Genomic DNA, 21,771 nt, shown 5'->3' on the forward strand with positions numbered 1-21,771 from the left:
CGAGCTGGATGGACTGTCCGCATTGAAACTGCGAGCTGCATCGAACACACACACACACACCCACACACACACACACACACACACACACACACACACACACACACACACACACACACACACACACACACACACACACACACACACACACACACACACACACACACACACACACACACACACACACACACACACACACACACACACACACACACACACACACACACACACACACACACACACACACACACACACACACACACACACACACACTGTGAAGGTGGGGGCCAGGGAAAGTGATGGAGCGCTGTCTGTGTGATTAAGGTAAAACGGCTGCACAGGAATGGTAAGTCCTTTAGAGAGCGTGGGGGGGGGGGGGGGGGGGGGGGGGGGGGGAGAGAATGAGTGGAGACACTTTTAAAAAGTTTAATAAAGTTTAGCAGGCATTTAGGACTTCCTTGGTCCTGAAACTCCAATGAGCCAATCAAAATGCCCGGTCAGTGAAGGAGGCTGCCCTCGAGTGCCTGTAAGTAAATAACGACCCCACTCCATTGCACTCCACTCTACTGAGTTAAAAAGACCCATCCCGACCAAATTTTACTCGCGGAAAATTTTTCAAGATGCTGAAAATATTTCCGTGACCTAGCTGAGGCCGCGAGTATTCGGGAACTTCCCTCAAGCATGAAGGAGATTTCCAGTGACCTCATAGGACCTCGTGTCGACCATGCTGCGAGTTTGAGTCAAGGGCAAACTCTTCGAAACTCGCAGATTAGGTCGCCCAAGTGGGACAGGCCCTTAAAACATTTTGCAGTCCTGTTAACTCAGTCAACAGTGCAATCAAGACATTGATGTAAAAACAAAGTCCATGGTAGTTCAAGAATCCATGTTGCCAAGGTAGGATTAGGGTGATGCCAATTGATTTAAGAACCTGACAGTCATAGGAAAGTAGCTTTTGCTGAATCTGGTGGAATGGAACTTCATACTTCTGTACTTGCTACCTGACAGCAACAGTGAGAAGGGCCTTACCCAGATGGTGAGATCCACGTTTCAGCCTTGAGCCAGTGCCTCATGTAAATGATTTTGATGGTGGGAATGGCTGTGCCCATGACAGACCATGCCTTGTCCACTCTCTTCTGTTCCTGTGCATTTGAATTGTTGTGCCGGGCCATGATGCAACCTGTCGGAAAACTTTTTCCATGCATCTGTAAAAGTTTGTTAAAGTATTCAGTGTTATACAAAATCTCTTTAAACATCTAAGAAAATAGAGATAGTCTGAAAAATGGTCTCGACCCAAAACATCGCCTATCCCTTTGCTCCATAGATGTTGCCTCACCCGCTGAGTTTCTCCAGCATTTTTGTCTAACTAAGAAAATAGAGATGCTTGTGTGCATTCTTCATGATTACGTCTATGTGCTGGGCCTAGGATAGGTCCCCGAGATATTGATGTCGCCAAAACTCTCCACCACTGATCCACCAATGCTCAATGTCCCAACATTATCCTGACTGAAAACAACAATTAGTTCCTTGGTTGTGTTGACATAAAGGGAGTTTTTTGTTGCAGTATAAATCAACTTAGTGTTCTCTTTCTCTCTTCTGTACACTGGCTCATCATCACCTGTGTATTGGCCAACAGCAATGGTGTCAGTAAATTTATAGATGGGATTGCAGCTATGCTTAGCCACACAATCATTAATGTATAGTGAGTAGAGCAGAGGGCTAAGCTCTGAGCTTTGAGGTGTACTTCTTTGGATATTCGGTGAAAATGAGATGTAGGTCTGCTGAAACATAGTACAAAAAGATTTAGTTGCAAAGGGAGGTACAGATGCCCAGCTCTTGGAGCTTGGTGATGAGCTTAGAGGCGAGGGTAGTGGTAAACTTAATGAACTACAGTTTAGCGTAAATGATCTTGTAAACCAGATGGTATAGAGTAGAGTGGCAAGCCAGTGAGAAATCTGCTGTTGACCTATTGTACCAAAAGACCAATTGAAGCAAATCCAGGTAATTTCTAAGGCAGTAGATAATTCATGTCATAACCTGCATCTCGTTGTCTCTGTACTGTACACTGACAATGACAATTAAAATTGAATCTGAATCTGAAAGCACATAACTACATTGGATGGAAGTGCTACCAGACAATAGGAATTTGAAGTGGATCAACAAAGAACATCAGAGGAAGATGACTGAACTTTGGTGACTTCCCTCACAGTGGGAAACTTTGATTCTGCTGTGTGAGGATGTTTTATGTTGGAGTCTATCGTGTGTTGTGTTCTTTTTTTATTCGTATGTCTGCATGGTGACCACACATTTCACTGTACCAATTGGTACATGTGACAAATAAATGTATATTGTAAGCTATTCTTGGCACCAGTGTCAGACGCTCTTTTCAGGCAGGTGGGAGCTTCAGACCAAGAAGCGAGGGATTGAATATGTCCTTGCATACTCCAGCCAGGGTTTAAGACCTGGACAGGGTAGGTTGTCTGGGTTGCACAATTTACATGGATTCACCCTCTTGAAAGTTTATCTTAGGGTTTTCAGGGGCAGTCAGGGCTCATGTTGTTCTCACTATCAAAGAGTGCATTAAAGGCATTGAGCTCATGCGAAAGTAATGCGCCATTGCCACATCAGCAACATTGTTTCGCCCTGGAGGTTTAGTTTAGAGAGATGCAGCATGGAAACAGGCCCTACGGCCCACCGAGTCCGCACCGACCAGTGATCCCTGCACATGAACACTACCCAACGCACACTGGCGACAATTTTACATTTATACCAAGCCAATTAACCTACAAACCTGTATGTCTTTGGAGTGGGTGGGAACAGAGGATCTCAGTGAAAACCCATGCGGGTCAGGGAAGAACCTATAAACTCCGTATAGACAAGCACCTGTAATCAGGATCAAACCTGGACAATTTCCAGCTACCTTGCTGCTTACAAAACATCACAAGGGTTTTCTTTAACACTCCCATTCAGCAATATTTGAATGTCTTTAATTCAAATACATTTCCTGTAAATTATTTTGTATTTTACAATCTTTGGATAGTTGCATGGAATACTGTAGATGCAATTTATATATATTCATTTCTAATTATCTCAATTTTTTCAAGTTTCAAGAAATTTCATCCCATTATGAACATAACAAATCTTACCCACAGTGTCACGAGTGTAACCTTCTGTAAAAATTTAAGATATAGGAGCAGTATTCGGTCCTTATTCTGTTGTTCATCAAGATCTTAGCTGATTTTCTACCTCAATTGAATTTCCTGGCCTAATCCCACATACTTTGACTCTCTTAATATCAATGTATATTAATCTGTTTTTAATCAACTCCATGTGTGATGCTTTGCAGCCCTGTGGAATAGAGAATTGATGGTATAATATTCTACAAATGTCAGTGTACTGGAAACCCCCCCCAAAATAATATTCACTATCATATCAAATTCTACCAGTTGCATTGGAGAGGTGAGTGAGAAGAGAAACTAGATACAAGTATGCTACAATCAAGTAGATCCTTCAAAAATTACACTATTTATTTTTTAGTACAATATATTAATTTTACAAAAGGACATTTACTATATAAGCAGTAAATATAAAAAATTTCAAAACCTCAAAAGCGAAGTTTAAAGTATTGCACAAAATCTACTATTCCTCTAAAAATGAAAAAAAAAGATAAATTTTAGAAAAATTCATAATAAGTTAGTCATTTGTTTGTTTACATCCTAATTTTGCATTACTGAACAAACATTTCTTTTAAATAGAAAAAAACAGTGGAACATTTTAAATTACTTTGCTTCTGCTACTGAATAAAAAGCTTGCTGTTTAATCATCTAAGTTGCGTTGAGTATGGTCCAACCATTAATAATGGTATTCATATTACTGGAGGAGAATAGAAGGCTTGGATCACAGCATCTTAAGTCTTAGTTTGCTTTGGAATCTTGACTAGATTACATTCAATTGATGTGAGCATTAAACACCAATTTTAAGAATATGATACACATGACTACAATCCACTGGCCCGATGGGTGGTTGTAGAATGTAACAAAACATTTGACAAATTTAACACATCTTCAAATAATTATTCTGGAATATTCATCCTCTTGTATAACAACAGGATGCCACAGCCATTTTTGTAACAAAGTGCTTTCAGAAATTCTATCCATAACATAGTATTAAAAGAAAATAAGGTTATTTGTAGGTGTTCCACAAGCACAATCAGCAGTTGAGGCGTATCTTTTTTTAACTTTTTGATGATCACTAATTTCATATTCATGGGACAGGTCCACAACAAAAAGAAAATTGGATTATGCATTTAACCACACATAAACAATTCACATTTGTACATTTTACCCAGAGATGTTTTACCTCTAAAGAACAAACCAAAATGGTTTGGAGTAAAAAGATATATTGATAATGCATAGCAAAATATGAAGAAACATGATACATCTACAATGAACAGGAATTCAACATTTAGCAAAAACAGGTTATATTTTGTTTCATTTTCCAAACTAAACTAATGGAAAAATTGGGATCTACAGCAAAAGCTCAAATTTGAGTTTGTGTTTGACCAGAATTATATATATATACACACACACACACATATAGGACACAGTATTTCAAGCACAGTATATCAGTAGTTACTGCTGGAGTGCAATATTCTATAGTTTTAATGAAAATAGGATCCAATGAAATTTGAGGACTCTTTTTAGTATAATTGCAATATCTTTACCTAAAATAAATCAATCTAAATTAAGATGTGCATGTCTTTCAATTAAGAAACTCCATTGTTGCTGACAAAAAGAGGTATTCAATACACTGAAGATCTTGTTAGTCACTGTTTCTGTTCAATGAAATATGTGTAGACAGCTAGTCGTGTTCCATATCATCTTGATAAATGTGTGAATCGTCAACTAAATGGTTCATGTGCTTATCTGTGAAAGCCCTTGTGTGAGCTCCTTAAAATATTCTTCAAAATGGTCATTTAACCATGGTCTTATTTTGTTACGTACATTTTTTACTACTTCAGTGATGAAAGACAACTAATAACTGTATATTTAAAAAAATGGATTTTGGTCTTTTCTAGCTTTTCATTGTACTTGTGTTAACAATTTGGCGGTTGCTTGACTCATGCATAAATCTGGAAAATAACCATGACCACTGAATACTTTAGAAATTATGTTCTGACCTAAGTAATGTGTAGAGGATGTAACCCCGCTGCACGTTTACAACCTTTACCTTCTCCTCCCCACTAATGCATCAACCTCCTCTGCAGACCAGCCTTCTGGTAAGTTTGGGGAGGTCAATTCGGCCAGAGGTGTGCAATTTATTGATTCTCTATATTCCATGTATTTTTTATGTAAATATCATTGATTCTTTTCTGGATTTTGTAGAGATTTAAAATGAGCTACTTGGCACTTATGCCTCATTGATGTATTCATTTTCCAATCAGAACACATCAGCAAAAACACCAATAAATATAATCTGGAATATCGTTATATTTTACTCGCAACACACACAACTTTGTGTTTTATGCCTGGATGCCTCAATACTTCAGAATATGGCTATTCTGTTCCATTGAACAAAAGTATACAGTTCTGTATATTTTATTTTCCTTTCAACAATGTTAAAAGGCATTTATAAATAATGTAAGTAATTAAAATAATTTGGAAAAAGGAAGTTTTTTTTTGGGCCAGATATTTATTTACTGTAATGATTTAAAAGGCAGGTATTGCATCCATAGTTTTCCTCTTCCTCTTAAAAATCACAGAATTGCAGTTTCAGGGCAATTCCAAAAGATTTGAATGTGGGGAAAATCTATTGTTGATAACAAGTGCAGTTACATGCCGTAGGTTCTAAATCTCTCCATATCTGATAGAATAATGCTCCAGTTCTGATGAAAAATGAAATCCTTAACAAAATTCAATCCTCACTAAACAATGATATTATAGCCTAGATAATGAAATAAACCCTCTCTCTCCCTCTCTCTGATGAGACACATTTAAACAATAAAAAGAAACAACTATGTCATATGGCATGGAAACAGTCCAACTTGCCCACGTAATCCAACATGCCCCACCTGCCCGCATTTGCCCCATATCCCTCTAAACCTATCCCATCCATGTGCTTGTCCAAATTCTCTTAAATTTTACAATGGTACCTGCTTCAACTACCTCCTCTGGCAGCGTGTTCCAAACTAACCACAAGCTTATATGGCAAACAGGCCTGCCGTTTGATTTGTAGAGTGGGGATAGGTCATGGAACAATAAAAACTAAGGCCAGTGATATGAATTTTGGGAGAATATTCAGCTCATCATTGAGCACAACACCCACATTGCACAAAAAAATAAATACCACCTCTAGACTCCTCTTCTGCTACACTACCAGATAATACTAGAGTAGACTTTGTGCACTATTATCCTAAAATGACAAAACAGTTCTATTCATTTCCTAAGACCCTGATTTCCATTTTACATTGGCCTACAACTTGTTTCAGGTGGCTCTAAGGCCCACTTAGTTGTTGGCTCAGTGATAAATTTGAGTAGTGACAGCTGTGCTAGAAACATTCCAGTAAGTTTTTCTGTATCATTTCTGGATAACTTGCAGCCATTTCCACTGGGCCTCAAAATCTCTCAAACTATACATGGAATATCAGAATCAGAATCACACTTTATTCGCCAAGTATGTTTTGCAACATACGAGGAATTTCCTACCATATTTGCCCGATTTAAAAATATTCAGGATAAGGAAAGGCAAGGTAGAATAGAACAGGGGCACAATTTTTGGGAGTTAACCATAGATGTTAACGTTGCATTTCCAATTATTTGTTTTAGATGCATATATCTGGCCAATTGTCACCATTGTTTCAGAAGGCTGCCAACATTGCCAAACGTTTTTTTACATCTGCAGTAAGATGCATGGATCCCTAAACAGCCATTTGTATAAATTAAAAAATAATTATGTTAAATATTCCAGATAGTTTCATTGGTATCCTGCTGTTTATTGAACTGAAAACTCTGGGATAAAGACAAAGACAAGGAAACACAACTCCACAGACAAATTCTGAAATATATCCATCTCTATGCTTAAAGGTCGCTGTGCTAGGCAAACAGATATGCAAAATTGATTTCCTTGACTTCTCGAGTTTGAGAACTCCATATTGTGGAAATTTAATCTTCCAATATAAATTTAAAACATCTTAACAACTTAAAATGTACACTCTCCAACTTACACCGTGTACCTTTTCTGTGAACACAAAACGTTCTCAATTACATTATCCAAGTTGAGAATATACTTGGTCTTAAATCAGATTTTTTTTGATACTCATAGAAATCATAAACTACACTTCTGCAAACCAAATTATTCAGAAATTGGTTCAAGAATTTTTGTTTGCTGATAGAGGAAACCTCCCCTAGAAGAGCATGTCCAAGAGCCATGGTTGAGCAGTCTGCGGTTTTATTTGGAGTTTAAGTAGCTAAAGCTGTTTTGGATAGAAATGTATCCACAGTTATGTGTGCTGAACTTGTTATGTTTTCGTACTTGAAACTTAAGATCTGAAATTCAATTCCATTACCTTAAATTAAGGTAACTTCATTTTTTAAAGGAAATTGCAAAGAATATGCGTTACTAGATCACAGAATTTAGCATGTCGAATGAAGGTCAAAATTCCACTCCACAGCTTTACAGCACAGAGTAATAGAAAAACTCTCAGCAACCTGTCAAGCCAGAACTATTCCATTTGTCAGGGTCTTTATGGCAGAGTTACAGTGTTCAATAAGTTCAATGGGAGGAAATTCCTACCTCCTTCCCAAAGGGGATCTGATGATCTTGCCTATCAGATCACTTCAGTGAGGTAGGCCAATAATCATACGTTTAAAGAGCATTGCAGACCTGTTTGGTAAAATAATGATTTACTGAAATGAATTTGCTTCTAATATTACTTTGCAATTTTTTGTTACTACCTCATCTCAATGACAGGAATGTAAATTAAATATTAACTAACTGACAAGTGTGGATTAGAGTATAACTAAACAAAACAGCAAATATGGTAAGGGAGTACTTTCAAATTTATGAGCACTCTACCAGCAGCCTTTTAGCCCAGCATGGTAACATGCTAAACCCTACCCAACAGTGGTTTCTCTAAAGGGACACATGGAGTTTTAGTGATCAAATTAAATATTGAACACTCAATATATGAACATATATTCACATACCTCTGCTCCAAACTCTGTCTATCATTAGGTGTTTCCCAGACCTCAGTGCAATAATGTGAAATTCTTCTGAGGAGACCTCTTAACTTACAGCAAATTCAATACGTTTTCAATAACAACGAGCTGAATTAAGAATTTCCCAAACAGCCAGTTTCTAGAGTTATAGGTAAGCATTGTAATAGATATTCTATACATTATATAAGTGAACTATTTTAATTATAAGATCATCAAAAAGTTAAATTTATTTGTCTATCAGTCCAGCTTCTTTAATTTTACTGTAGAAATTTTTTTCCAAGATATTGGCACACTTGAAGTATTCACTTTCTGGAGAATTGTATTCTCGGCAATTTGTGAAGATTCGCTGCATATCTGCCATAAATAATTTTTTTGTCACGTAATAGCGGTTCTTGACACGTTCACTCATTGTTTTCAGATCTGCAAAGTAATCATACCAGAAAAATGCTCAATGAAGACATTATCACAATGCATAATCTAGTGAGACTCAATTATGTAAGCAGTACGTTAGCAAAACTCTATATACCTTTAACAAGATTTCCTGGTGGATGAATTAATTTTTGTTTGACAGCACAAGAGCAATTGGATGCCAAGTGCACACAGTGCACATATTTAATTTAATTGACATCAATGTGCAGAGATAAATATAGCCAGCAGGCAAAATGCTTGCAATTATTACTAGCAACCAAAAATCAATTTCAACCCCCTTCATCCTTCAATCATGTTCCAAATCTTACTGTAAAGGCCAACATAATATTTGATGTCCTAATTGCTTGCTCTACTCGCATGTAATTTAATGTAAGTCAAGGACAAGAACCTTCAACTTCTTTGACCTCTTCTCTCACCTTGCTAAAAATGTTCCAATATTCCTTCCAAAGGGACTTTCACAATTTGCACATTGGACTATTTATGTTCTTAACTAGCTTTCCAACATCTGCAAATTACTTTATTTTCTCAAAGATATGCGTGTTGCTGGAAAGGCTAACTTTAATGACCAACCAAAAATGCCCTCAAAAGGGGAATGAAAAGCAACTTTTTAAATAGTCCAAATAGTGAAGATACTCCCACAACCTGCTGGACATGACTTTCAAAGATTTAGACTCGGTGACAATGAAAGAGCACTGATGGTCTTCTAAATTAGAGTGGAGTGAGACTTGGAACCTTCAGGTGGTGGTCTGCAGACATGTTTGAAGTTCATGGCCTTCTATGTGCTGGAAGCTGCAATCAGAGGCAAGATATGCCAATGCATTTTGAAGATGCTGCACACTGTAGCCACAGTGCGTTGCTGATGGAACTGATAATAATCAGGCTTGTGCATATGGTGCTAATCAAAGCAGTTACTTTGTCCATAAAAGTGTCAATACTTGTTGGAGATCGTCAGAAATGGACAACTGGGGAGTATTTCATCACACCTCCGATGTGTTGTTGATAGTAGAAAGGGTTTACAGAGCTGTAAGGTGAATAACTTGCTACAGAATATCCAGCCTTCTCTTCCAGCTATTTAGAGACATGGGGTCATATAGTATGAAAATTATCTAATTAAATTTCTGGTCAATGGTAATGCCCAGTTTGTAATAGTGGGGGAATTGAATTATACTGTTGATTGCCAAGAATAGATGGTTAAAAATGTCTTTATTGGGGATGGTCATTGCCTTGCACAGCACAAATGTTGCCCGTCACTTATTAGCAAATGTTGCCCTGATCTTGGTAGGTGATCTGTGAAGCAAATTAAACACTGCAATAATCAGCAAAGCACCCTGGTTCCAACCATATGATATTGGTGAAGTAGCTGAGAATGTTTGGTCCAGACCTCTAGTCTGTAAAGGTCATGCAGGGTGAAATGATTGGCTTCCAATAACTACAATTGCATTTCCTCTGTAGCAAGCTTTCACCTCAGTTCCCATTTATTTCAATTTTAGCAGGATTCCTTATTATTATAGAAACATAGAAAATAGGTGCAGGAGTAGGCCATGCGGCCCTTCGAGCCTGCACCGCCAATCAATATGATCATCCAACTCAGTATCCTGTACCTGCCTTCTCTCCATACCCCCTGATCCCTTTAGCCACAAGGGCCACATCTATCTCCCTCTTAAATATAGCCAACGAACTGGCCTCAACTACCTTCTGTGGCAGAGAATTCCAGAGATTCACCACTCTCTGTGTGAAAAATGTTTTTCTCATCTCTGTCCTAAAAGATTTCCCCCTTATCCTTAAACTGTGACCCCTTGTTCTGGACTTCCCCAACATCGGGAACAATCTTCCTGCATCTAGCCTGCCCAACCCCTTAAGAATTTTGTAAGTGTCTATAAGATCCCCCCTCAATCTTCTAAATTCTAGCGAGTACAAGCCGAGTCTATCTAGTTTTTCTTCATTTGAAAGTCCTGACATCCCAGGAATCAGTCTGGTGAACTATACTCAATTAAAAGATAGGTATCAAAAGATAGGTATCATCCTCACCATGCTTCTGAAATTCATCTCTCTTCAATTCGTACGCTGTTTAGATTGTTGGGTTGTAAGCTGAATTGGGTATGCCTGGTTTTTTGTGGGCACCTTGGAAATTTTCTAGATGTCAGTTGGCCGCCCGTGTACCAACTCTGCTTGAACAGGGTAGCATAAGGCAGAGTTAATTCAGGAGGACAAGTCCACAACAATACAGCAGGCGCATTGTCAGGGCACACAGCCTTTTCTGTCAGGACTGAGCTTCCATTGCAGTTATTAGTTAACCCGACAGGGTTATGCAACAGCATTACTGCTGGAAAACACTGGAGGGAAAACTGTGTCTAACCAGGCAGGATCTACCCAGTGAATGGTTGGGCTCTGGGGAGTGTTGTAGAGCAGAGGGATGTAGGAGTGCATGTACAAAGTGGTATCACAGGTAGATAGGGTGGTCAAGAAGGCTTTCAGCACATTGGCTTTCATCAGAGTACTGAGTATAGAATTTGGAAGGTCATGTTACAGTTGCAGTGGAGGGGAGAGTGATGAGTTTGTGCTGCATGTTGTGTCAGAATGGACAGGATAGATAAGCCCACTGATCTCCTATACTTTGTTGTATTTTTATAAGCCTTTTTACCTTTTCTTTGTTTTCTGCAGAAGCTGGTAATATTCCAACAAGAGCAATGTGAATATCACTTTTAGATTGGATTCCAAAGAAATTAATGAGCAGCCAAAGTGTTTGTAATTTTAAAAAAAATCTTACACACCCATTGGAAAACGAATAACTTCATAATAACCGGGGGCGTCAGTTTTCTTAACTGGTTCCATGAACGGCCAAGCACTTTGGTGACTCTGTTAATTATAATATGACATTGAACAATTCAGATTTTTAATTTCATATGGAAAAAAAAGGTAAAGCATGAAGGTAGGGTTTTAAGATGAAACTTGGTCTTTACCTTTACTTGCTGCAGAATGTTCCTTAACGTATTGTGAAGCTGTTCAGGGTCTTTTGAATCTTTTCTGAAACAAAGTTTTACATTCATTGCGTTTTGAGTGAGGACACAAAGAAAGAAAACTTATCCTTTAATATTTAATTGCCTTCAGCATAGAAATGGAAAGAAGCAGTGCTATTGACTAAGAAATCACCTCTTTGAGGTGACCAAGGAATCACCTCAAGGGATAATTTTCCAACTATGTGCTGGCAGTGGGTACCGTAGTCTACATTGAAAAGATTATGATTGGAGGTTCCTCACCACTAGCAGATATTTTAAACCTCCTGAACAAAATACAAGATAGACACAAAATGCTGGACAGGCAGTATCTTTGGAGGCAATGGGGTGACGTTTCGCGTCAAGACCCTTCTTCAGAGACTCGGCTCGAAACGGTCTGAAGGGTCTCGACCCGAAACGTCACCCATTCCCTCTCTCCAGAGATGCTGCCTGTTCCTCTGAGTTACTCCAGCATTTTGTGTCTATCTTCGGTTTAAACCAGCATCTGCAGTTCCTTCCTGCAAAAAAGACTATATGCTCCAATTCCCAAACTCAACACCTCACCTGGCCAATTGAAGAAAATAAAATCATCAACATGTATTACTTTCTTTCCATTCAGATGATCCACTTTTCCAAATCTCTTGTGTTCTATTTTTACTATCTACAATACCACCTACTTTAAGGGCCTGCCCCACTTTGGTGATTTTTTTGGGGGACTACAGGCGACTGCCACAAAATTTTCAACAAGTTGAACATTTTTCGGCGACAGTGGCGACAATTTTTGCTGTCGTAGGTTGTCGTAGGTGTTGTAGTAGGTTATCGCCAGGTGTCTTAGGTGAATTCCATTAAAAACTAGTCCCTGGCAGTCGCCTAAATGGGACAGGCCCTTAAAGTAGGTAGTATTGTAGATAGTAAAAATGGTTGTCAAAAATTGCACCAAGATCTTGGGTTGTTGTGCAGGTGTGGCTGAGGAATGGTTGATGGAGTTTAATACAGAGAAGTGTAAGGTGTATTTTGCGAAGTCTAACCTGGGAAGGAAATATCCAGTAAATGGTAGGCCGGTAAAGGTAAATGGCTCTGGGGAGTATTATAGAGCAGAGGGATCCAGGAGTGCAGGTACATAGTTCCTTGAAAGTGGCATCACAGGTAGATGAGGCAGTCAAGAAGGCTTTCAACACATTGGCCTTCATCAGTCAGAGTACCGAGTCAAGAATTTCGAAGGTTTACAGTTGCACAAGACCTTAGTGAGTCCACATATAGAGTATAGTGTTCAGTTTTGGTCACCCTGTTATAGGAAAGATGTTGTAACTTGGTATGGGGAAAGGGAAGATTTATAAGGATATTGCAATGACTGGAGGGCTTGCGCTACAGGGAGAGGTTGAGAAGGCTAGGACTTGATTCCTTGGGTGATATTATAGAGGTGTATAAGATCATGAGAGGAATAGAGGTAAAAGCACAGAATCATAAACCAGAGGACCAGAGTTTAAGGAGAGGAGGGAAAGATTTAATAGGGACCTGAAGCACAACTTTTTTTTGTTTACACACAAAGGGTGGTAGGTATATAGAACGAGCTGCTGGAGGAGGTAGTTGAGGCAGGTGCTATCTCACAATGTTTTAATAAACATTTGGATCAGTACATAGAAGGGATAGATTTAGAGGGATATGGGCCAAATCCAGGCAGGCAGGACTAGTGTAGTTGGGGCATGTTGGTCGGCATGGTCTAGTTAGGCCGAAGGGCCTGTTTCCACGCTGTAATTTTGTGATATCCAAAACCAATGATTGTTTGTGAATTCGTGGATGGCTGGTGTGTCAGTAGGAAGCCGTCAGCTAGCCATATTGTGTTTGCATAGTGTCTTATACTCCTTACTACTGCAGAGTCAGGAATGTGCTTGTAGGTCAGCTGCAAGCATATCTGACCTCTTGCTCAGTTCCTGGATTCAGCATCGAGTTCAGGTTGCTGAGCCAAAGGGTTGGATCTAATTTGTATTTGGCCTGTCATCTTCATAGTTACTGGACATAGTTGGCAGATCTATCTCTATTTATTTGAATAAGGTCATCAATTTTCTTTTAAAAGGATAAGTTCAGGTGATGGTTTTGTTCACTATTTGCTATTTCAAAGTACAGGTATTATCAGCTATTTCATGTGTTTTGGTCAAAGACAGACACAAAATGCTGGAGTAACTCAGCGAGACAGGCAGCATCTCTGGTGAGAAGGAATGGGTGATGTTTCGGGGCGAGACCCTTCTTCAAGCTTCGACCCAAAACTTCACACATTCCTCTCCAGAGCTGCTTCCTGTCCTGCTGAGTTAACTCCAGCGTTTTGTGTCTATCTTCGATTAAAAGTAGCATCTGCAGTTCTTTTCTACACATCATGTGTTTTGATTGCAGGTTTCACTGATGGAATCCTGCAGCCAAGTCACTGGCCCATTAGATCTTCAGGAACAGATGCAGCACAGGGACCAGAGGACATTAGGAGTCATGCAGTCACAAATATTTAATTAACTGTGGAGCTAATATGGATGATGACTGGATGATGCAGGCTGGGATCAGCACAATCCAACCAATAGACAATAGGTGCAGGAGCAGGCCATTCGGCCCTTCTAGCCAGCACCGCCATTCAATGTGATCATGGCTGATCATCCCCAATCAGTACCCCATTCCTGCCTTCTCCCCATATCCCCTGACTCCGCTATTTTTAAGAGCCCTATCTAGCTCTGTCTTGAAAGCATCCAGAGAACCGGCCTCCACCGCCCTCTGAGGCAGAGAATTCCACAGACTCACCACTCTCTGTGAGAAGAAGTGTTTCCTCGTCTCCGTTCTAAATGGCTTACTCCTTATTCTTAAACCGTGGCCCCCAACATCGGGTACATGTTTCCTGCCTCTAGTGTGTCCAAGCCCTTAACAATCTTATATGTTTCAATGAGATCCCCTCTCATCCTTCTAAACTCCAGAGTGTACAAGTCCAGCTGCTCCATTCTGTCAGCATATGACAGTCCCGCCATCCTGGGAATTAACCTTGTGAACTTACGCTGCACTCCCACATTCGGTGGAACACCATTGGTGTTGGAATACTGTGTGGAACACGATTGCTGATTGCATATATGTATGGTATATCTAATCTGTTTGAATAGCATGAAATACAAAGCTTTTCACTGTATCTCAGTACTTATAACACTAATAAACCCAAACCCAAAAATGATGCACACTTTAATAGAGCCGCTGCCGCACTGCTCCAACAGCCCATGTTCAATACTGACTCCTGGTGCTGTCTGTGTGGAGTTTATACGTTCTCTCCAGTATATCCTCATATGAACCTCCTACATCTCAAAGACACGTGGGATGGTAGGTACATTGCTTCTAGTGTGTGAGGAGTTGAATCCATCTGATGGGAATGTGGGGAGAATATTTTATTAATGGGCTTGGGTAGGATTGGTGTAAAATGGGTGACTGATGGTCGATGCAAACTTGGTGGGGCTGAAAGACCCGTCTCCCTGTTGCATCTCTCTATAACTGTTTGTGTTTTCATCCTGTTAACATGGAAGAGGCTGTGGGAAAGTTTAGAATCTACTTCAAGAAACCATGATGTGGTGTGGTGGATGGGTACTATTTAAGCAAACTGCTTTATCCTATTTGCTATCAGTTTAAAATCTATTGCTGCAGTTATAGCCAACAGAGCAAATAGAAAGTCTTCTATCACACTCCTACCTTGAGACTTTCTAAGCAATAGGAAGGTTTTAAACAGAGCCAGGCAGTGAAGCATTCACTGGCAGTACAGTGCAGTATACAGACAGTACCGAATACCCATCCTCCGACTTGTTCTTGGAGTCTTGTGCAAGTGGCTATAGATAATATATTAAGTTTAAAGTCAACGTTTGGGTGAACAGAACACCAGGTTTTTACAAAGTGTCTCATAGTTCAGATAAGTGACTGACTGAACAGGAGAAGAGTGGATGCCATAAAAAACAGTACTTATATAGACACAAAAATAATTGGCTTTGCCCTTACTGGTGGTCAACAAAGGACATTTTATTTCATCCTTTACCCAATCTATTTCAAAGCTCTTGCTTTTAATTTTTTTTTTCTTTAAAACAGACTTACCCTCTTTCTTTTCCGCAAGGTTTCCAACCAGATTCCTCTGTTGATAAATCAAATCACATTCAGCTCAGGTCCACTATAATAATGTTCAATTTTTAAATTGTTATTGAATAACATATTCAGGTTTCATTATAAAGAATGGCCAAAATATTGCAAACCTGTGTAAGGTTGCTTACTTATTCCAGGTATACTTTCAATGGGAATTTGTCGCACCCCTTCTTTAAAGCAGGAGAGTCCTGGGTACACCTTTCGGATCTGTGCTTGTTTTCTTTCTATCAACTTTTTAATGATCTTAAGGAGAAAGTGTGCAATAATTAGGGATATAAAATAATAACATGCAACAGATTCTTCAATCACTGTGCTATACAGAACAGATTAAAGAAAACATTCAAGTCATAAAATATAAATAAACTGTTGAATATGCAGCAGGTCCATGGGATTCTGTAAGTATGAAAGTCAAGCCAACACTAGGGGTGCTGTATTTTTTTGGGAATACAAGCTAAATTGGAGGGTGGCATAGGAAAATTCGAAAATGAAAGGAAAAGAGGCAATAAGAAATATTTGAGAAAGAACTGCAGATGCTGGAAAATCGAAGGTAGACAAAAATGCTGGAGAAACTCAGCGGGTGAGGCAGCATCTATGGAGCGAAGGGATAGGTGACGTTTCAGGTTGGGACCCTTCTTCAGACTGATGTGGAGGAGGGGGGGTGGCGGGAAGAAGAAAGGAAGAGGCGGAGACAGTGGGCTGAGGGAGAGCTGGGAAAGGGGAAGGGAAGGAGGGAGAAAGCAAGGACTACCTGAAATTGGAGAAGTCAATGTTCATACCGCTGGGGTGTAAACTGCCCAAGCAAAATATGAGGTGCTGCTCCTCCCAATTTGCGGTTGGATGCACTCTGGCCATGGAGGAGGCCCAGGACAGAAAGGTCGGATTCGGAATGGGAGGGGGAGTTGAAGTGCTGAGCCACCGGGAGATCAGGTTGGTTATTGCAAACTTAGCGGAGGTGTTGAGCGAAGCGATCGCCAAGCCTCGCTTGGTCTCACCGATGTAGAGCAGCTGACATCTAGGGCAGCGGATGCAATAGATGAAGTTGGAGGAGGTGCAGGTGAACCACTGCCTCGCCTGGAAAGACTGCTTGGGACCTTGGATGGAGTCGAGGAGGGAGGTAGTAAAGTGACAAATGTAGCATTTGCTGCGGTTGCAAGGGAATGTACTGGGGTTTGTGTTTTGTTTTTTGTGTTTTGTGTGGGAAGGGGCGAGTTGACCAGGGAGGGAGCGGTCTCTGTGGAAAGCCGAAATGGAAGAAGATGCGAAGATGTGGCCAGTGGTGGGATCCCGTTGGTGGTGGCGAAAATGTTGGAGGATTATCTGTTGTATGTGGCGGCTGGTGGAGTGGAAGGTGAGGACAAGGGGGACTCTGTCCTTGTTATGAGTGGGGGGGGGGATGAGGAGTGAGAGCGGAGCTACGGGACATAGAGGAGACCCTGGTGAGAGACTCATCTATAGTCGAAGAGGGGAACCCCCGCTCCCTAAAGAATGAGCACATCTCCGATGCCCTGGTTTTGAACACCTCACCCTGGGTGCAGATGCAGTGTAGACGGAGGAATTGGGAGTAGGGGATAGAGGAAGCAGGGTGAGAAGAAGTGTATCCCAGATAGCCATGGGAGTCAGTGGGTTTGTAGTAGATTTCGGTCAGTAGTTTGTTACCTGCGATGGAGATAGTGAGGTCTAGAAACAGTAGGGAGATGTCGGAAATGGTCCAGGTGAATTTGAGTGCCGGATGGAAGTTAGGGGTGAAATGGATAAAGTCAGTGAGTTGTGCATGGGTGCAGGAGGTAGCACCAATGCAGTCGTCAATGTAATGGAGGGAGAGTTCGGGGATAGGGCCACGGTACGCCTCGAACAAGGATTGTTCGACTTACCCATGAAGAGGCAAGCATAGCTGGGGCCATGCGCGTGTCCATAGCTATGCCTTGGATTTGGTGGAAATGGGAGGAGTCAAAGGAAAAGTTGTTGAGGGTCAGGACCAGCTCCGCTAGGCGGAGGAGAGTATTAGTAGACGGGGGTTGGTTGGTTCTGCGGTCAAGGAAGGCTTTACGACCCTCCTGATGGGGGATGGAGGTGTAGAGTGACTGGACATCCATGGTGAAGATGAGGGAGTGGGTGCCTGGAAAACGAAGGTCATGGAGGAGTCGAAGAGCGTGTGAGGCGTCTTGGTGCATAGGTAGGGAGGGATTTTACCGGGGGGGGGGGGGGGGGGGGGGGAGGGATGGAGTGAGGTATGTGGAAATATGTTTGGTCAGACAAGAACAAGCAAGATCTCAATGGGTCTGCTAGGACAGTCAAGTTTGTGGATTTTGGGGAGAAGGTAAAATCGGGCCGTGCGGGGCTGGGGAACGATGAGGTTGGAGGCTTGGGAGGGCAGGGAGCTGGAAGTGATGAAGCCCGTGATGGTGTTTGAGATAATGGCCTGGTGCTCGTCTGTGAGGTCATGGTCCAAGGATAAGTATGAGGGTGTGTCTGAGAGTTGGCGCCTGGCCTCAGACTGGTAGAGATTTGGAAGAAATATTAATGTTATACGGTTATATGGTTAATCACCAAGAGGAAAGTAAATGATTGTCAAGACACAGGAGCTGCAGATGCTGGATTCTAGAATAAAACAAAGTTTTGGAGAAACTCAGCAGATCAGGCAGCATCTGTGGAGGGAATGCACATGCAGTTTTTTGGGGTCAGGACACTTTTTCAGACCAAGTAATTGAACTGCAGGAAGATGCCAAAGATATCTGACAATGTCCCGGTGCTGATGGAATGTAGTCAGGATAATTACTGGGATTGGAGGTAGGGAATGTCATTGGTGTGAAAGTGAAGGATTTAGAAGCAAGAAGTCAGACATAGACGATTAAGATCTCTGAGGGGAACACCTTAGTTGAGAACAAAGGATATTTCAGAAACTTTACCGCAGGAGACGGTGTCTACGGGAAGATGGGCTAGAAACTGGACAAAAAGGAATCAGTGCCTTTACAGAAAAAAATTAGTATTTTATTGGTTACACAGAACGGTGATTCATACAACATTATTGGGAAATAAAGTCTGTCAGTCACCTGCATTTAATCATTTTTGGTCAAAGAATCCAATATGAAAAAAAAGCAATATTTGTTATTAAGACTTGAATTTAATCCAATGAATATTATGCTTCCCCGAGTACAGCAATACTAATTAGAACTAATTTCATTTTTAGCATAAATACAGTTTTATATTGTGGAAGCAAACTTGATAGCTTGACTTCCAACCTTAGGCACAGTTGAGGAAATGGTAGAAAATAAAACATCAGCACGGTAATGCAAGCATTCACCTCTTTCTGCTTCTTTATGATCACAGAGAATTCAGTGTATGGGATCCGTGGATTCAGCTCACACCCCATCAGAGTCGCGCCTTCATAGTCTTTAATGTACCCAACATACCTCACCTTTGGAACTTTTATATCCTTTGAGAATCCCTGAAAAAAAATACAGAATCTCTTTTTTGATTCTTTTTTGGATTCTACGCTTGAAGTTAAATATAAAACAAATTGCCAAAAGCCCTTTTGCATTCAATGCACCGTTAAATAGAAAATGAATTCTCAAAAACAATATCACATTTAATAGGTTACACCTTTCTTGAGCTTTTAACCAAGAACACCCCACTCTGTAAATCATTTTACTTACGGAAAGACCATCTTTGCTCATGCATATGCAGGCTGAGATTAAGTTGGTCAAAGCATTTAGTTGGGCCTCAAGTTTTTACATCCAAAAGCATAATTTCATGACAAAATGTAACAAGACTGTAAGATTTCTCTACCCTGAGGAATCAGCTTAATAGGATATCTGATTGATACAGACATCACTTTGCTAGCCTTTGTATTTTTTAATTAATCTCAGCAACATTAAATAATAAGACCTCAAACTCAAACTCAACAAAAAAAAAAAACGAATTATTTATGATTCCTCCCTCCTGCATGTTTCTGGAACATGCAATAACTAAAGTAGGAACCTCAAATTACTGGAGAGACACCACTTCTACAGGCAGGTGTGAACTAATGTCAATATCCTCTCCCACATCAACATTACCAGCACCAAGGCCCTAATTGCACATTGTGAGCTACACCAGGCGGACCACATTATTCATGTGCCTGGCACCTTGCTCTCGAAATGGACATTCATTTCTGAGCTCCATCACAGCAAGAGTTTACCAAGTAGAGGAATTGGGTTACGGATTTTTTTCAAAGCTGTCTTGAACAAAGTTGTAGCGAAGCCAGCACATTTTGGGAATCCCTGACTGTGACCGCACAAAATGAGAACATATTTGAGATTGGTTGGAGCAATCAAAAGTCCAGTGAAAATGGCTGATGGAGTGAACCAGTTCCCAAGCTACCCACGTGCCCTAAACGTCAGCAATTTCTGGCCATGTGTGGCAGAGTCTACGATTCCAAAATGGTCTTGTCAGCCATCTCAGATCCCACACAATTGGAGAGGAAGCAAGTTATCCTGCATGCTGGCACAGCGGTAGAGTTGCTGCCTTACAGCGCCAGAGACCCAGGTTCGATCCTGACTATGGTAATGTCTGTACGGAGTTTGTAAATTCTCTCTGTGACCACATAGGTTTTCCTGGTTGCTCCGGTTTCCTCCCACACTCTAAAGACGTTCAGGATTGTAGGTCGACACAAAATGCTGGAGTAACTCAGCGGGAGAGACAGCATCTCTGGAGAGAAGGAATGGGTGATGTTTCAGATCGAGACCCTTCTTCAGATTTGTAGATTAATTGGCTTTGGTTAAGTGTAAATTGTCCCTAGTATGTAGGATAGTGTTAGTGTAAGGGGATGGTAAAGTGGTATTGAGATCAGCCATGATTGCTCTGAATGGCAAAGCTGGTTCAAAGGGCCAGATGAACTAATTGTGCTCCAAGTTGCCGCGTTTCATCTTCCCCACTGTCAGTCTCTTGAGTTGTCAGGCTACTTGTCCGTCTTAACAAACAGAAATGTACTAAGTTTGGGAAGACCAGTACTGTTGGTTTTCGTGCCAATGACAAACTCTGCTCCTGGAATACCGAGTCCGTCCCTCTCTCTGGCAAATGTCGGTATTGATTGCACTCTTCATCATTCATGTCGTTTCGGAGGTTAACCTTGGAATACATTTCCACATCACTTGACTGGCATTACTTGCTGACTCTATCTCCTTGAAGCCAAACAAACTGCTGGTGTCCTCGCCTACATTATTCCATTCACCAATCACAGTTAAGCAAGATTCTATTTTATGGTCATAATAACCTTATGGTCACCTACCCTCATATTTGCGTTTCCACTTCAGTGTCTATCTATGTCTATTTTAAAGTTATTTTTCTTGATTTCAATTCCCTCTATGTTCTCAAGGCCTCCTCTCTCTAACAACCTCCAACCACCAAAATATTTGCGTTGCTCTAATACTGGCGTCGTGATCGTCTCTAACTGTAATGGTTTCACTGTAATACAGTGTACCTTCGTTTGACAAGGCCCATGAATTGGAATTCCCTTCCTTCATCTCTCAGAGGACGGTGACTTCTTCACCGGAGCCTTCTGTCTTACCTTATGGTTATTTACCCTCATAATTTCCTTTCTACTTCAGTGCCAGCCTTTGCTTCATAATGCTCCTCTAAAACATGTAGAGGCATTTTGCTATGTTATATGAATGGCACCTGGTGATTGCAGTTTCTGTTCATAGAAATAGATATAGATATGCCATTTATTGTCACTATACATGTACAATGAGATTAAATAGCTGCCCTGATGCAACATTACTTTATATTTCTGAATGGTAATCATACAAGAAGCTGGATGTTAACTCCTGGCATGGCCTAAGTGGGCCAAAGGCAGAACACTAACACCTGTTAGTGGAAGACCGGTGTCATTTTGACAGCCCAACCACCTGACCATGGACAAGTTAAATATTCCGCATGGGAACTTCATTCCACCTCATTACCTCTAAACTACCAAAATATTGTGAGATATGAATCTTAATCAGTAATTTGGCTGGTAC

General features: G+C 40.7%; 1 protein-coding gene across 1 annotated transcript in view; it reads right to left on the minus strand.

Moving 5' to 3' along the window:
- Positions 1-4,232: 4,232 nt before the first annotated feature.
- The window catches only part of kat2b (K(lysine) acetyltransferase 2B), an 82,309-nt gene continuing 64,770 nt past the window's right edge, over positions 4,233-21,771 (minus strand). The window contains 6 exon segments of the mRNA XM_055656415.1: positions 4,233-8,630; positions 11,411-11,495; positions 11,600-11,663; positions 15,731-15,767; positions 15,886-16,018; positions 19,077-19,220. Coding sequence (XP_055512390.1) covers positions 8,437-8,630; positions 11,411-11,495; positions 11,600-11,663; positions 15,731-15,767; positions 15,886-16,018; positions 19,077-19,220 — 657 coding nt within the window. The 3' untranslated portion in view covers positions 4,233-8,436.

The sequence above is a fragment of the Leucoraja erinacea genome, chromosome 2 (genome assembly GCF_028641065.1).
Source record: "Leucoraja erinacea ecotype New England chromosome 2, Leri_hhj_1, whole genome shotgun sequence".
In the NCBI taxonomy this organism is placed as follows: domain Eukaryota; kingdom Metazoa; phylum Chordata; class Chondrichthyes; order Rajiformes; family Rajidae; genus Leucoraja; species Leucoraja erinaceus.